This window comes from Pseudophryne corroboree, chromosome 6, assembly GCF_028390025.1.
Source record: "Pseudophryne corroboree isolate aPseCor3 chromosome 6, aPseCor3.hap2, whole genome shotgun sequence".
NCBI lineage: Eukaryota > Metazoa > Chordata > Amphibia > Anura > Myobatrachidae > Pseudophryne > Pseudophryne corroboree.
In genome coordinates this window covers 715,633,608-715,649,885 of record NC_086449.1, presented here as the reverse complement: position 1 = coordinate 715,649,885, position 16,278 = coordinate 715,633,608, and the positions used below count along the sequence as shown (strand labels likewise).

The 16,278-nt window shown below is 47.3% G+C and overlaps 1 protein-coding gene across 5 annotated transcripts in view; it reads left to right on the top strand.

Moving 5' to 3' along the window:
- GEMIN5 (gem nuclear organelle associated protein 5) overlaps positions 1 to 16,278 on the top strand; it is a 305,616-nt gene that overhangs the window by 102,119 nt on the left and 187,219 nt on the right. For 4 of the 5 annotated variants that reach the window (XM_063928370.1, XM_063928368.1, XM_063928369.1 and 1 more), the window contains 6 exons: positions 4,041 to 4,173; positions 4,418 to 4,580; positions 5,781 to 5,993; positions 6,349 to 6,434; positions 8,486 to 8,568; positions 9,600 to 9,736. In XM_063928370.1, coding sequence (XP_063784440.1) covers positions 4,041 to 4,173; positions 4,418 to 4,580; positions 5,781 to 5,993; positions 6,349 to 6,434; positions 8,486 to 8,568; positions 9,600 to 9,736 — 815 coding nt within the window. The remainder of the gene's footprint in view (positions 1 to 4,040; positions 4,174 to 4,417; positions 4,581 to 5,780; positions 5,994 to 6,348; positions 6,435 to 8,485; positions 8,569 to 9,599; positions 9,737 to 16,278) is intronic. The other variant, XM_063928371.1, reaches the window with a different exon arrangement.

The window sequence follows — 16,278 nt, the reverse complement described above, 5'->3', positions numbered from 1 at the left end:
TGCCGTATAAAGGAAGAGGAGTTATTTGGGGTCGGTCCATCGGACCTGGTGGCCACGGCAACTGCTGGAAAATCCACCGTTTTTACCCTAAGTCACATCTCTGCAGAAAAAGACACCGTCTTTTCAGCTTCAGTCCTTTCGTCCCTATAAGAGTCATATCTGCCCAGGGATAGAGGAAAGGGAAGAAGACTGCAGCAGGCAGCCCATTCCCAGGAACAGAAGCGTTCCACCGCTTCTGACAAGCTCTCAGCATGACGCTGAGACCGTACAGGACCCCTGGATCCTACAAGTAGTATCCCAGGGGTACAGTTTGGAATGTCGAGACGTTTCCCCTGCGCAGGCTCCTGAAGTCTGCTTTACCAAGGTCTCCCTCCGACAAGGAGGCAGTATGGGAAAAAATTCACGAGCTGTATTCCCAGCAGGTGATAATTAAATTACCCCTCCTACAACAAGAAAAGGGGGTATTATTCCACACTATATTGTGGTACTGAAGCCAGAAGGCTAGGTGAGACCTATTCTAAATCTAAAAAAATTTGAACACTTACAAAGGTTCAAATCAAGATGGAGTCACTCAGAGCAGTGATAACGAACCGGGAAGAAGGGGACTATCTGGTGTCCCGAGACATCAGGGATGCTTACCTCCATGTCCCAAATTTGCCCTTATCACTAAGGGTACCTCAGGTTCGTGGTACAGAACTGTCACTATCAGTTTCAGACGCTGCCGTTTGGATTGTCTACGGCACCCCGGGTCTTTACCAAGGTAATGGCCGAAATGATGGTTCTTCTTCGAAGAAAAGGCGTCTTAATTATCCCTTACTTGGACGATCTCCTGATAAGGGCAAAGTCCAGGGAACAGTTGGAGGTCGGAGTAGCACTATCTCGGATACTGTTACAACAGCAGGGGTGGATTCTAAATATTCCAAAATCGCAGCTGATCCCGACAACAAGTCTCCTGTGCTTAGGGATGATTCTGGACACAGTCCAGAAAAAGGTGTTTCTCCCGGAAGAGAAAGCCAGGGAGTTATCCGAGCTAGTCAGGAACCTCCTAAAATCAGTGCATCATTGCACAAGGGCCATGGTAAAAAAAATGGTGACTTCCTTCGAAGCAATTCCAGTCGGCAGATTTCATGCAAGAACTTTTCAGTGGGATCTGCTGGACAAATGGTCCAGATCGCATCTTCAGATGCATCAGCGGATAACCCTATATCCAAGGACAAGGGTGTCTCTCCTGTGGTGGTTACAGAGTGCTCATCTTCTAGAGGGCCGCAGATTCGGCATTCAGTTTTGGATGTTGGTGACCACGGAGGCCAGCCCGAGAGGCTGGGGAGCAGTCACACAAGGAAAAAATTTCCAGGGAGTGTGATCAAGTCTGGAGATTTTTCTCCACATAAATATAGCTAAGGGTAAATTTATAATGCTCTAAGCTTAGCAAGACCTCTGCTTCAAGGTCAGCCGGTATTGATCCAGTGGGATAAAACATCACGGCAGTCGCCCACGTAAATAGACAGGGCGGCACAAGAAGCAGGAGGGCAGTGGCAAAAACTGCAAGGACTTTTCGCTGGGCGGAAAATCATGTGATAGCACTGTCAGCAGTGTTTCATTCCGGGAATGGAAACTGGGAAGCAGACTTCCTCAGTAGGCACGACCTCCACCCGGCAGAGTGGGAACTTCATGGGGAAGTTTTCCACATAATTGTAAACCGTTGGGAATTACCAAAGGTGGACATGATGGCGTCCCGTCTGAACGAAAAACGGGACAGGTATTGCGCCAGGTTAAGAGACCCTCAGGCAATAGCTGTGGACGTTCTGGTAACACCGTGGGTGTACCAGTCGGTGTATGTGTTCCATCCTCTGCTTTTCATACCTAAGGTACTGAGAATTATAAGACGTAGAGGAGTAAGAACTATACTCATGGCTCCGGATTGGCCAAGAAGGACTTGGTACCCGGAACTTCAAGAGATGCTCACAGAGGACTTATGGCCTCTGCCGCTAAGAAGGGACTTGTTTCAGCAAGTACCATGTCTGTTCCAAGACTTACCACAGCTGCGTTTGACGGCATGGCGGTGGAACGCCGGATCCTAAGGGAAAAGGCATTCAGGAAGAGGTCATTCCTACCCTGGTCAAAGCCAGAAAGGAGGTGACCGCACAACATTATCACCACATGTGGCGAAAATATGTTGCGTGGTGTGAGGCCAGGAAGGCCCCACGAAGAAATTTCAACTCGGTCGATTCCTGCATTTCTTGCAAACAGGAGTGTCTATGGGCCTCAAATTGGGGTCCATTAAGGTTCAAATTTCGGCCCTGTCGATTTTTCTTCCAGAAAGAATTGGCTTCAGTTCCTGAAGTCCAGAAGTTTGTCAAGGGAGTATTGCATATACAACCCCCTTTTGTGCCTCCAGTGGCACTGTGGGATCTCAACGTAGTTCTGGGATTCCTCAAAACACATTGGTTTAAAACCAGTCAAATCTGTGGATTTGAAGCATCTCACATGAAAAGTGAACATGCTCTTGGACCTGGCCTGGACCAGGCGAGTGTCAAATTGGTGGTTTTTTTTTTCTCAAAAAAAGCCCATATCTGTTTGTCCATTCGGACAGGGCAGAGCTGCGGACTCGTCCCCAGTTCTCTCCCTAAGGTGGTGTCAGTGTTTCACCTGAACCAGCTTATTGTGGTGTCTTGCGCCTACTAGGGACTTGGAGGACTCCAAGTTGCTAGATGTGGTCAGGGCCCTGAAAATATAGGTTCCAGGACGGCTGGAGTCAGGAAAACTGACTTGCTGTTATCCTGTATGCACCCAACAAACTGGGTGCTCTTGCTTTTAAGCAGACTTTTGCTAGTTGGATGTGTAATACAATTCAGCTTGCACATTCTGTGGCAGGCCTGCCACAGCCAAAATATGTAAATGCCCATTCCACAAGGAAGGTGGGCTCATTTTGGGCGGCTGCCCGAGGGGTCTCGGCTTTACAACTTTGCCGAGCGGCTATTTAGTCAGGGGCAAACACGTTTGTAAAATCCTACAAATTTGATACCCTGGCTAAGGAGGACCTGGAGTTCTCTCATTTGGTGCTGCAGAGTCATCCGCACTCTCCCGCCCGTTTGGGAGCTTTGGTATAATCCCCATGGTCCTTTCAGGAACCCCAGCATCCACTAGGACGATAGAGAAAATAAGAATTTACTTACCGATAATTCTATTTCTCGGAGTCCGTAGTGGATGCTGGGCGCCCATCCCAAGTGCGGATTATCTGCATTACTTGTACATAGTTACAAAAATCGGGTTATTATTGTTGTGAGCCATCTTTTCAGAGGCTCCGCTGTTATCATACTGTTAACTGGGTTCAGATCACAGGTTGTACAGTGTGATTGGTGTGGCTGGTATGAGTCTTACCCGGGATTCATAAATCCTTCCTTATTGTGTACGCTCGTCCGGGCACAGTACCTAACTGAGGCTTGGAGGAGGGTCATAGGGGGAGGAGCCAGTGCACACCACCTGATCCTAAAGCTTTACTTTTTGTGCCCTGTCTCCTGCGGAGCCGCTATTCCCCATGGTCCTTTCAGGAACCCCAGCATCCACTACGGACTCCGAGAAATAGAATTATCGGTAAGTAAATTCTTATTTTTTCAATAAGTATTAATGTATTAGACCTCCAGTATATTGCAACCACTGTCTTGTTAGTGTGGCCTGAAGGCCATGGTTGGGAAACTCTGCTCTAGATGGTACGTGTAAGATAACCAAAGAGAATTAAGAATGAATAAGAGAAATAGAATTGATGGTGCAGCAACATTACAGCGAGGGGCTCAGTCAACGATAACAATGGAGAGAGCTCAGCTGGCTGTGTATGCCAAAGTCCACAAAAGTTTTGATGTGACTTCTAAAAAATAAATAATTTTTTATTTTTTTTAAGAACATATAAGGATGATTAAGATTGAGCCATTGGCTATTTTGTAAGCTGGACAGCACCTGCAACTTTACTTTTATCCTTTAACTTTATTGTTGCATTTTCTATCATTATAGACTGTGTTAATGTTTCTGTGTTGTATCTGTAGGCATTATGACCCTGAAGCTCCCCTATCTGAAGCGGCGTGGAGGGGGCACTGATCCAGCGATGAAGGAGCGGTTATGGCTAACACTGCACTGGCCTCACGGGCGACCAACTGAGTTATTGTCCAGTTGCTTTGGGTTAGTGTTAAGGTGCTCCTAGACGGGTGTGGCCATAGAAAACCCTGTAGCCATTTAGATCATCTGCATGACCACAGCAGAACATGGTATTTCAGGAAACGTGGGTTCTTGTCATGTGTGAAGTGGTGACCTTGGCTGTGCATGACAGGAAGGCTCTACCATGTGGTACTATTGAGATATACAGTGTATGTATATATTAAGTGATTTGGAATCTGTGTGACCACTTTTTGCTTTGACTTTGCAGGGGGGAGGTGCTCCTGTGGGATTTAACCAGGACTGGGAAACAGAAATGGAGTCTCCTGGGCTCTTCGGAAGGACAGAACCACACTCGGATTGTGTTTAACCTTTGTTCGCTTGTTACAGAGGAAGGGACAGAGTTGCTGCTGTCTACCTCTATGGATCGGGATGTGAGTGCTAGGCAATCGCCAATGTGTACATCACAAGCTAAAGCAGTTCATTATAAAGGTTATATTGAGTGTAACTTGTGGAATTTTCCGACCTCCAAGTGACCAAATCTGTGGCTGTATAAATGACACTCACTGAAATATTAGGCACTGATAAGACCATATAACCTAATGCACAGTGACCCATAATTTCTGGTTCTGGAGCTGCAAGGAAAAGTATGTGAGAAATAAAGCACAATTGGGGTTCACGCGTGGGAAAACCCATTGATTCTGCAGTTTACGTGGAATCACTGATTTTAGGTGCATGGAAAAGACTAATGGAATAGCTCTTCCCCACTGTGCAGCGGCTAATTGAATATGCCTGCGTGTTACCAGTAGCTATAGCACTATAGGATGTTTGCTCAATATACAAGGCACTCCTCTAACATATTGAGGCATATATTTTATACTGTACCTAATAACCTATAACTTGATATACATTATTGATCAGTGGTTGTCAATCTCAACTCTATTACCCGCAACAGGTCATGTTCTGTGGATTTCTGTCTGTGGAGCAGGTGGGTTATCACTGGCCCAGCAAAATAGATGACCTCACCTGTGCATGACTAAAGACATCCACAAAACATTCCCTGTTGGTGGTACTTGAGCTGAGACCTCTGTTTTAGAGAGGTGTTCAGATAATACACATTGCCTTTCTCACAATTTATGGACCTTTTAATATCCATAGATATTGATTTCCGTTTAAAAGCTATAGTTCAGTTAACTATGGGGGAGATGTATCAATCCTTCTGTAGAGTGGGGAAGTTGCCCATAGTATCCAATCATCCTCTAGTGAGCATTTTTTGGATCCTTCTGCTCCATGGGAGGATTCTCTCCTCCCTGAGCTCGCCTTGGGAAACCTGCGAATACTGTGTGACAGATGTACCATATATAAAATGATAGAAGCTGATGGTTGCTACGTGCAACTTCTCCAATTGTCCACTTCTTCACTCCTGAGAAGGCTTGGTACATTTCCCCCTATATTTAAAGAGACTGACAGTGGTGAGGGGGATGCACGGTTTCATTGAAGGAGCATGGTGCCTTTGTTGAATTTTTTGGGACATGTTCATTTACACCTTTCTAGTTGTCAGTATTTATATGCTGAAGTGCCGCTCTGCTGTCTCTTAATCAGTGTAATGTATGTATGCACTTTTTGCTGTGCAGGTGAAATGCTGGGACTTGGGTTCCCTGTCTTGCTGCTGGTCACTGAGCTCATTAGGTGGCTTTGTGTACAGCCTGGCTTTCTCTCCTGTGGCAGCCGGATGTCTGGCGGTCGGCGTAGGTGATAGCATGATCCGTGTGTGGAACACGCTCTCAGTAACAAATGCATACGACGTGAAGACGCTGTGGCAGGGCATCCGGTCCAAAGTGACTGCGGTAAGGGCAAGCAAATGGAAAAATGTCTTCAACATGTTGATAAGCAGGGAATGGAAAGTATCTTTAGATCCAAGCTATTTACTAATTGAAATGGGGCTTCCCTTTAATGTCAGTAACCTGCAATTACTGTACATTCCTGCTACTACCATACACTCAGCCACCCATAGCTGTTTTGGGGCAGTTTTATTTCTATGCATTATCATCTGGATGTTGCAGTGAGCCCCATAGGGCCATAAATAACGGATAACAAGGGAAGTTGGCTGCATGTTTTGCTGTGTTTTTGTTAGTTTGTCCTCCTTCCACTGGTTATGGGAAGAGATTCTTCCTCTCTTTCACTTGGTGTTTTCCTCTCCAGCTTTCCTGGCATCCTACCAAAGAAGGCAGCTTGGCATTTGGAACGGATGACGGCAAAGTTGGGATATATGATGCCTTTTCCAGCAAGTAAGTTTCACAGGCACAAGTGGCTAAGACCTGTGCTACAATGATCCAGTAACTGTCATTGTCTGCCTGTAAGAGCTGTAAGTCACAATGATAAACGTGTAGCATGGCATGTGTAATTAGGCCTGTAAACTGATGCCCTGGGACCTCTAGTCTCAGTATAGGCCACAATCTATGTGTGACACCATACTATCTTTAAAAGAACCCCTAGGGGTACATATGAGTTTTGTAATTCAGTATCTGATATTGCAAGAAAATAGTTGGCAGACTTTTCTTGAGCTGCTGAGGAATGATTATCTGCATAGTTGTGGCTGATGCAGAGTTGGACAGAAGTTGGCAGTAATGGATTGCATGTACACATATGTGCTTTGTCTGCAGAATTGTATACACTTTGCAGTGCACCCAACAGTATATACTGTACTTGGGGCAAGTGAAGCTCCTGGAAGCAGGCGTATTTACACTTAAGCCCATATTTTCATAATTTGCAGAGGACATACCCTCCCTGAAATTTGTGAGAATGCTCTATTGCGCCTTACCTGTAAGTGGAGATGACATGCATACAGCCTGTACTTGCATACATGCCGTTTTGGAGCATGCACAGTGTTAAAGCTCACATGATACGCTCCATAAACAGGCATATATTGAACTCTGCATCAAGCCCTTAGATTTTAGGGGAAGTATACAACTGTAAGCATTGGTGTATTACGTTCCTCTGTATGTTGCTAATTTACCATCAAGATCTAATTTGGGATTACTTACAACCCTGTCCATTACATGGTAAATGGAACACATCTAGGATACAGACAGAAACACCCATGTTAACCAGATCTGAGCTAAGGGGGTAATTCCAAGTTGATCGCAGCAGGAAAAATTTTAGCAGTTGGGCAAAACCATGTGCACTGCAGGGGGGCAGCAGATATAACATGTGCAGATAGAGATAGATTTGGGTGTGGTGAGTTCAATCTGCAATCTAAATTGCAGTGTAAAAATAAAGCAGCCAGTATTTACCCTGCACAGAAACAAAATAACCCACCCAAATCTAACTCTCTCTGCACATGTTATATCTGCCTCCTCTGCAGTGCACATGGTTTTGCCCAACTTCTAAAAAAAATTCCTGCTGCGATCAACTTGGAATTACCCCCTAAGTGTAACATCTTAGTTAATGCAGTACCAGACAGATCCAGTAACGCAAATACAGAACAGAGCATTCTTTCTGTGGTTATTGATTAGACTGGATGTAGTCAGGATCCTGATGGTCACGATCCCGGCAGGGTCATTCCAACGGTCACTATGGAGTATTAGGGTTATGGTTAGTTTTGGGGTTAGCTACTAGGGGGATGGATAGGGTTAGGCTGTGGGAAGGGTGGGTTAGAGTTAGAATACTCACAAAATGTCGTTGCCATTGTGACCGTCTGGATTCTGCTGTTGGGATTGTGACAGTCAGGAACCTGGCCGCTGGAATATTGCACCCAACCTGATTAGACACTTGCAGATGCGTATTATAAGTTTGTGTGTTAGGGTGTGTACACACGGTGAGATCCTTGCTATGCCCGATTTTCACTTGCAATTTCCCTTGAACCCCCCAGAGCCCAGCACCACCGATTTTGACTAACTCTTCTTGAGATATGGACTGTGTGCTTACGATTTTGGCTTATGTGAGATTTTGGCTTATGTGAGATGTCATTGACATGTGAGATGAACTAGATAGTACACCGATCTAGCAAGGATTGACTTGCCTGCACAGTCTATCTTTTCTTGCGATGCCGACCTGGCGGGACCGCGCATCGGGACCGCGCATCGGGATCGCAAGGTGACTTTCACCTTGCGATCTGCACTAACTTTTCTTGCAATTTTGACTATGTAGTCAAAATCGAAAGAAAATATCTCACCGTGTGTACACACCCTTAGACATACGTTATGCATACTGTATGTGCATGTCAAGTTGAAATTCCCCAATAAAGTTCCTGGTCTTACATTTTCTTTGTAGTGAGAATGAGAATTGATTGTAAGAGACAAGTATAAGGCTGTATGATGATTCTTTTGTTTGTCTGCAGGCCCCCTCAGATTTCCAGCACGTACCATAAGAAGACTGTGTATGCCCTGTGTTGGGGACCTCCACTGCCTCCATTCTCATTCGGTGAGATTGTAGTTACTGATCTATGTGCTAAGGTGATTCTGTGACATGCGACTGGTGCAGCTTCCCAAGGCATGTGGTAGTGACACTGTCGCTCCCAAGCAGGATCCTACACCCTGTTCTACCTTGTACAGTGCCTGATGCAATTGTACAAAGCAAGCCTGTGAGTCTGATGCAATTGTACAAAGCAAGCCTGTGAGTCAAACACTGCAACCTGCTGCAGACAGGTGAATGCACACAATGGACATTTAATAAAGTATGGACATATTTAATAAGGAATAAACCCTTTAAGTTACAGTATTTGTATTGTCATTTTATATAGCATCAACCTATAACACAGCACCTTTATAGAGAATGTTCAGTCATTCACACAAGGCTTTGAGATGTACAGTCTATACTCTCTACCATTGTCAGAAGCCATTTAACCTACCAGCATGTTTTGTACCTTGGGAGGGAACCCTAGCTCCCATAGGAGACCATACACGCTCATGCAAAGCTAGATCTCATGGCTCCAGTGCTTCAAAGCAGCAATGCTAACCACTGCAACTCATTATATTTTGTAGATATAAACCATTTAGACTGCAGTCTAATCGTTCAGCACAGTTACTGCATGTCTGGCTCATGTTCTAATGTGCCCGCAGATCCCAATGGTCAAATTTAAACAGTTGGTTTAGTGTATAGCGTTCTTGAAAAGAGGTGACTGCATTAGCTATCCCTTTGTAAAGATATGGCTACAATGGCCACAGGTTCATTTGGTAGTAAGATGGACCGGATTACCATTTTATCTTGGCTTTAATAAATGCAAATATGCAGACACAAATGTGATCCCTGCAGAGTGTAATATCTATTAGTTTTACAGAACACTTGCAGTCTCGTATGTCGTTCCTTTCACCTTACTAACATATGGAAACATTTAAATAATGTCTTCATATATTAAACTGTAACAGATTGCGCATTATATACTGTACCACAAAAAATAATGTGTAAGAACGTAAATACATCCTCCCTCCCCTTACTATGTGTGTATCCTGCAGGTGCAGAGGGGGACCGGCCCCCATTCTCCCTGTACAGCTGTGGTGGGGAGGGGGTGATCTTCCAGCACAACCCCTGGAAGCTGACTGCGGAGGCACACGATATTAACAAGCTCATCCGGGATACAAATGACATTAAAGTAAGTTTTTTTTCTCCATATAATTCTTCTTTTCTCTAACGTCCTAGTGGATGGTGGGGACTCCGTAAGGACCATGGGGAATAGACGGGCTCCGCAGGAGACTGGGCACTCTAAAGAAAGATGTAGTACTACCTGGTGTGCACTGGCTCCTCCCTCTATGCCCCTCCTCCAGACCTCAGTTAGAATCTGTGCCCGGCCAGAGCTGGGTGCTTTTAGTGGGCTCTCCTGAGCTTGCTAAGAAGAAAGTATTTTAGTTTAGGTTTTTTATTTTCAGAGAGCTTCTGCTGGCAACACTCTCTCTGCTACGTGGGACTGAGGGGAGAGAAGCAAACCTACCAACTGCGGCTAGGTTGCACTTCTTAGGCTACTGGACACCATTAGCTCCAGAGGGATCGAACACAGGTACCTAACCTTGATCATCCGTTCCCGGAGCTGCGCCGCCGTCACCCTCGCAGAGCCAGAAGTACAGCGGCAGAAGCATGAAGACATCGAAATCGGCGGCAGAAGACTCCTGTCTTCACTTAAGGTAGCGCACAGCACTACAGCTGTGCGCCATTGCTCCCACAGCCCACCCGCACACTCCGGTCACTGTAGGGTGCAGGGCGCAGGGGGGGGCGCCCTGGGCAGCAATTAAGGTACCTTTTGGCAAAATAACACATATATCCAGTCAGGCACTGGATATATGTTCGAGCCCCCGCCATTTTTTACACATAGAAGCGGGACAGAAGCCCGCCGCTGAGGGGGCGGGGCCTTCTTCCTCAGCACACCAGCGCCATTTTCTCTTCACAGCTCCGCTGGAAAGACGCTCCCCAGGCTCTCCCCTGCAGTATCCAGGTGCAAAAAGGGTAAAAAGAGAGGGGGGGCACATAAATTTAGGCACAAAACGATCACAAACAGCAGCTACTGGATAATCACTAAGGTACAGTGTAATCCCTGGGTTATATAGCGCTGGGGTGTGTGCTGGCATACTCTCTCTGTCTCCCCAAAAGCCTTTGTGGGGTCCTGTCCTCAGTCAGAGCATTCCCTGTGTGTGTGCGGTGTGTCGGTACGTCAGTGTCGACATGTTTGATGAGGAAGGATATGTGGAGGCAGAACAAGTGCAGGTGAATGAGGTGTCGCCGCCGACGGTGCCGACACCTGATTGGATGGATATGTGGAAGGTGTTAAATGATAATGTAAGCTCCTTCATAACAGGTTGGATAAAGCTGTAGCCTTGGGACAGTCAGGGTCTCAACCCATGCCTGATCCTACAATGCAGAGGCCGTCAGGGTCTCACAAGCGCCCACTATCCCAGATGGTTGACACAGATGACGACACGGAGTCTGACTCCAGTGTCGATGACGATGATGCAAAGTTGCAGCCTAAAATGACTAAAGCCATCCGCTACATGATTATAGCAATGAAGGATGTTTTGCACATATCAGAGGAAAACCCTGTCCCTGACAAGAGGGTTTATATGTATGGGGAGAAAAAGCAAGAAGTGACTTTTCCCCCTTCACATGAATTAAATGAATTATGTGTAAAAGCGTGGGATTCCCCTGATAGGAAAGTAGTAATTTCCAAGAGATTACTGATGGCGTATCCTTTCCCGCCAACGGACAGGTTACGCTGGGAATCCTCCCCGAGGGTAGACAAGGCGTTGACACGCTTATCTAAGAGGGTGGCCCTGCCGTCTCAGGATACGGCCGCCCTAAAGGATCCTGCGGATAGAAAGCAGGAAGCTATCCTGAAGTCTGTTTATACACATTCTGGTACTCTACTGAGGCCAGCAATTGCTTCGGCCTGGATGTGTAGTGCTGTAGCAGCTTGGACTGATAATCTCTCGGAGGAGATAGATACCCTGGACAGGGACACTGTTCTACTGACCCTGGGACATATCAAGGACGCTGTCCTATATATGCGCGATGCCCAGAGGGACATTTGCCTGCTGGGCTCTAGAATAAACGCAATGTCCATTTCTGCCAGAAGGGTCTTATGGACTCGGCAATGGACAGGGGATGCCGACTCTAAAAAAACACATGGAGGTTTTGCCTTATAAGGGTGAGGAATTATTTGGGGACGGTCTCTCGGACCTAGTTTCCACTGCTACGGCTGGGAAGTCAAATTTCTTGCCTTATGTTCCCTCACAGCCGAAGAAAGCACCGTATTACCAAATGCAGTCCTTTCGTTCGCAAAAGAGCAAGAAAGTCAGAGGGGCATCTTTTCTTGCCAGAGACAGGGGTAGAGGAAAAAAGCTGCACCATGCAGCTAGTTCCCAGGAACAAAAGTCCTCCCCGGCTTCCACTAAATCTACCGCATGACGCTGGGGCTCCACAGGCGGAGCCAGGAGTTGGTGGGGGCACGTCTCCGAAATTTCAGCCACCAGTGGGTTCGCTCACAGGTGGATCCTTGGGCTATACAAATTGTGTCTCAGGGATACAAGCTGGAGTTCGAAGTGACGCCCCCTCACCGTTACCTAAAATCGGCCTTGCCAGCTTCCCCCATGGAAAGGGAGGTAGTGCTGGCGGCAATTCACAAGCTATACCTCCAGCAGGTGGTAGTAAAGGTTCCCCTCCTTCAACAGGGAAGGGGTTACTATTCCACTATGTTTGTGGTACCGAAACCGGACGGTTCGGTCAGGCCCATCTTGAATTTAAAATCCATGAATATTTATCTGAGGAAATTCAAGTTCAAAATGGAATCGCTCAGAGCGGTCATTGCAAGTCTGGAAGAGGGGGATTTCATGGTGTCTCTGGACATCAAGGATGCTTACTTGCATGTCCCCATTTATCCGCCTCATCAAGAGTACCTCAGGTTTGTGGTACAGGACTGTCATTACCAATTCCAGACGCTGCCGTTTGGCCTGTCCACGGCACCGAGAATATTTACCAAGGTGATTGCGGAGATGATGGTGCTCCTTCGGTAGCAATGAGTTACAATTATCCCATACTTGGACGATCTCCTCATAAAGGCGAGGTCCAGGGAGCAATTACTGATCAGCGTAGTACACTCTCAGGAAGTGTTGCGGCAGCACGGCTGGATTCTGAATCTTCCAAAGTCGCAGCTGATCCCTACGAAGCGTCTGCCCTTCCTGGGCATGATTCTGAATACAGGCCAGAAGACGGTATTTCTCCCGGAGGAGAAGGCTCAGGAGCTCGTGACTCTGGTCAGGGACCTCCTGAAACCAAAACAGGTGTCGGTGCATCACTGCACGCGAGTCCTGGGAAAGATGGTGGTGTCATACGAAGCCATTCCCTTCGGCAGGTTCCATGCCAGGATTTTTCAGTGGGATCTGTTGGACAAGTGGTCCGGATCGCATCTTCAGATGCATCGGCTGATTACCCTGGCCTCTCTTCTGTGGTGGCTGCAGAGTGCTCACCTTCTCGAGGGCCGCAGGTTCGGCATACAGGACTGGGTCCTGGTGACCACGGATGCAAGCCTCCGAGGATTGGGGGCAGTCACTCAGGGAAGAAACTTCCAAGGGCTGTGGTCAAGTCAGGAGACTTGTCTGCACATAAATATCCTAGAACTAAGGGCCATATACAACGCCCTAAGCCAAGCGGAGCCTCTGCTTCGAGACCAACCAGTGCTGATTCAGTCAGACAACATCACTGCAGTGGCCCATGTCAACCGACAGGGCGGCACAAGAAGCAGGGTGGCGATGGCAGAAGCCACCAGGATTCTTTGTTGGGCGGAGAATCACGTGCAAGCACTGTCAGCAGTGTTCATTCCGGGGGTCGACAACTGGGAAGCAGACTTCCTCAGCAGACACGACCTCCACCCAGGAGAGTGGGGACTTCATCAAGAAGTCTTCACGCTGATTGCAAATCGATGGGAACTCCCACAGGTGGACATGATGGTTTCACGCCTCAACAAAAAGCTAAACAGGTATTGCGCCAGGTCAAGGGACCCTCAGGCGATAGCTGTGGACGCACTAGTAACACCATGGGTGTTCCAGACGGTCTATGTGTTTCCTCCTTTTCCTCTCATACCCAAGGTGCTGAGAATTGTAAGAAAAAGAGGAATGAGAACTATGGGGGTCATTCCGAGTTGTTCGCTCGCAAGCTGCTTTTAGCAGCTTTGCACACGCTAAGCCGCCGCCTACTGGGAGTGAATCTTAGCATATTAAAATTGCGAACGAAAGATTCGCAATATTGCGATAAGACATCTCTGTTCAGTTTCTGAGTAACTCGAGACTTACTCAGCATCTGCGATCAGTTCAGTGCTTGTCGTTCCTGGTTTGACGTCACAAACACACCCAGCGTTCGCCCAGACACTCCTCCGTTTCTCCAGCCACTCCCGCGTTTTTCCCAGAAACGGTAGCGTTTTTTCACACACTCCCATAAAACGGCCAGTTTCCGCCCAGAAACACCCACTTCCTGTCAATCACATTACGATCACCAGAACGAAGAAAAAATCCGTGAGTAAAATTCCTAACTGCATAGCAAATTTACTTGGCGCAGTCGCAATGCGGACATTGCGCATGCGCACTAAGTGGAAAATCGCTGCGATGCGAAGAAATTTACCGAGCGAACAACTCGGAATGACCCCCTATATTCATTGCTCCGGATTGGCCAAGAAGGACTTGGTACCCGGAACTGCAAGAAATGCTCACAGAGGACCCGTGGCCTCTGCCTCTCAGACAGGACCTGTTACAACAAGGGCCCTGTCTGTTCCAAGACTTATCGCGGCTGCGTTTGACTGCATGGCGGTTGAACGCCAGATACTAGCGGAAAAGGGCATTCCGGATGAAGTTATTCCTACGCTGATAAAGGCTAGGAAAGACGTGACAGCAAAACATTATCACCGTATATGGCGAAAATATGTTGCTTGGTGTGAGGCCAGGGAGGCCCCTACAGAGGAATTCCAGCTAGGTCGATTCCTGCACTTCCTACAGTCAGGAGTGACTATGGGTCTAAAATTAGGGTCCTTAAAGGTCCAGATTTCGGCCCTTTCCATTTTCTTTCAAAAGGAACTGGCTTCACTGCCTGAGGTTCAGACGTTTGTTAAGGGAGATATTCATCCCCCTTTTGTGCCACCAGTGGCACCTTGGGATCTTAACGTGGTCTTGGGGTTCCTGAAATCCCACTGGTTTGAGCCACTTAAGACCGTGGAGCTAAAGTATCTCACATGGAAAGTGGTCATGCTGTTGGCCTTAGCGTCGGCTAGGCGTGCGTCAGAATTGGCGGCTTTGTCCTGTAAAAGCCCCTGTCTGGTTTTTCATATGGGCTGGGCAGAATTGCGGACTCGTCCACAATTTCTACCAAAGGTGGTGTCTTCGTTTCATTTGAACCAACCTATTGTGGTGCCTGCGGCTACTCGTGACTTGGAGGATTCCAAGTTGCTGGACGTGGTCCGGGCTTTGAAGATTTATGTTAACAGAACGGCTGGAGTCAGGAAGACTGACTCGCTGTTTATCCTGTATGCATCCAACAAGCTGGGTGCTCCTGCTTCAAAGCAAACTATTGCGCGCTGGATCTGTAACACGATTCAGCAGGCTCATTCTGCGGCAGGATTGGCGCATCCAAAATCAGTGAAAGCCCACTCCACAAGGAAGGTGGGCTCTTCTTGGGCGGCTGCCCGAGGGGTCTCGGCATTACAGCTTTGCCGAGCTGCTACTTGGTCGGGTTCAAACACTTTTGCAAAATTCTGCAAGTTTGATACCCTGGCTGAGGAGGACCTTGTGTTTGCCCATTCGGTGCTGTAGAGTCACCCGCACTCTCCCGCCCGTTTGAAGGCTTTGGTATAATCCCCATGGTCCTTACGGAGTCCCTAGCATCCACTAGGACATTAGAGAAAATAAGATTTTACTCACCGGTAAATCTTTCTCGTAGTCCGTAGTGGATGCTGGGCGCCCGTCCCCAGTGCGGACTTTCTGCAATACGTGTATATAGTTATTGCTTAATAAAGGGTTATGTTATATTGGCATCCTTTGGTTGATGCTATGTTGTTTGTTCATACTGTTAACTGGGTAAAGTTATCACAAGTTATACGGTGTGATTGGTGTGGCTGGTATGAGTCTTACCCTGGATTCCAAATCCTTTCCTTGTAATGTCAGCTCTTCCGGGCACAGTTTCCTTAACTGAGGTCTGGAGGAGGGGCATAGAGGGAGGAGCCAGTGCACACCAGGTAGTACTACATCTTTCTTTAGAGTGCCCAGTCTCCTGCGGAGCCCGTCTATTCCCCATGGTCCTTACGGAGTCCCCAGCATCCACTACGGACTACGAGAAAAAGATTTACCGGTGAGTAAAATCTTATTTTTTTCAGTCAGCCAATAGATTGACACTGGGTATAGATAGGTCCTAGACTGGGAACCAAGGAGTTAATTTCTTCAAGTGCAGTGGGAGAGGCCCCTTCTACCCTTTACCCAGCCTGTCCCAGGCCAGTCATTTTTTTCTCCTTGGTGCCTGGAAAGGGCATGTTTTCAAGGAGGAGGGCTTTTCAACCCTATTTAACTTATTTTCTCTTTCATCCACTAGGGGACACTGGTGTCCTATAAGGTAGGGGTGTGAAGCTTGCAACCGGAGGTGTGGCACAATCTAAAATTAGCATTGTCTGCACAG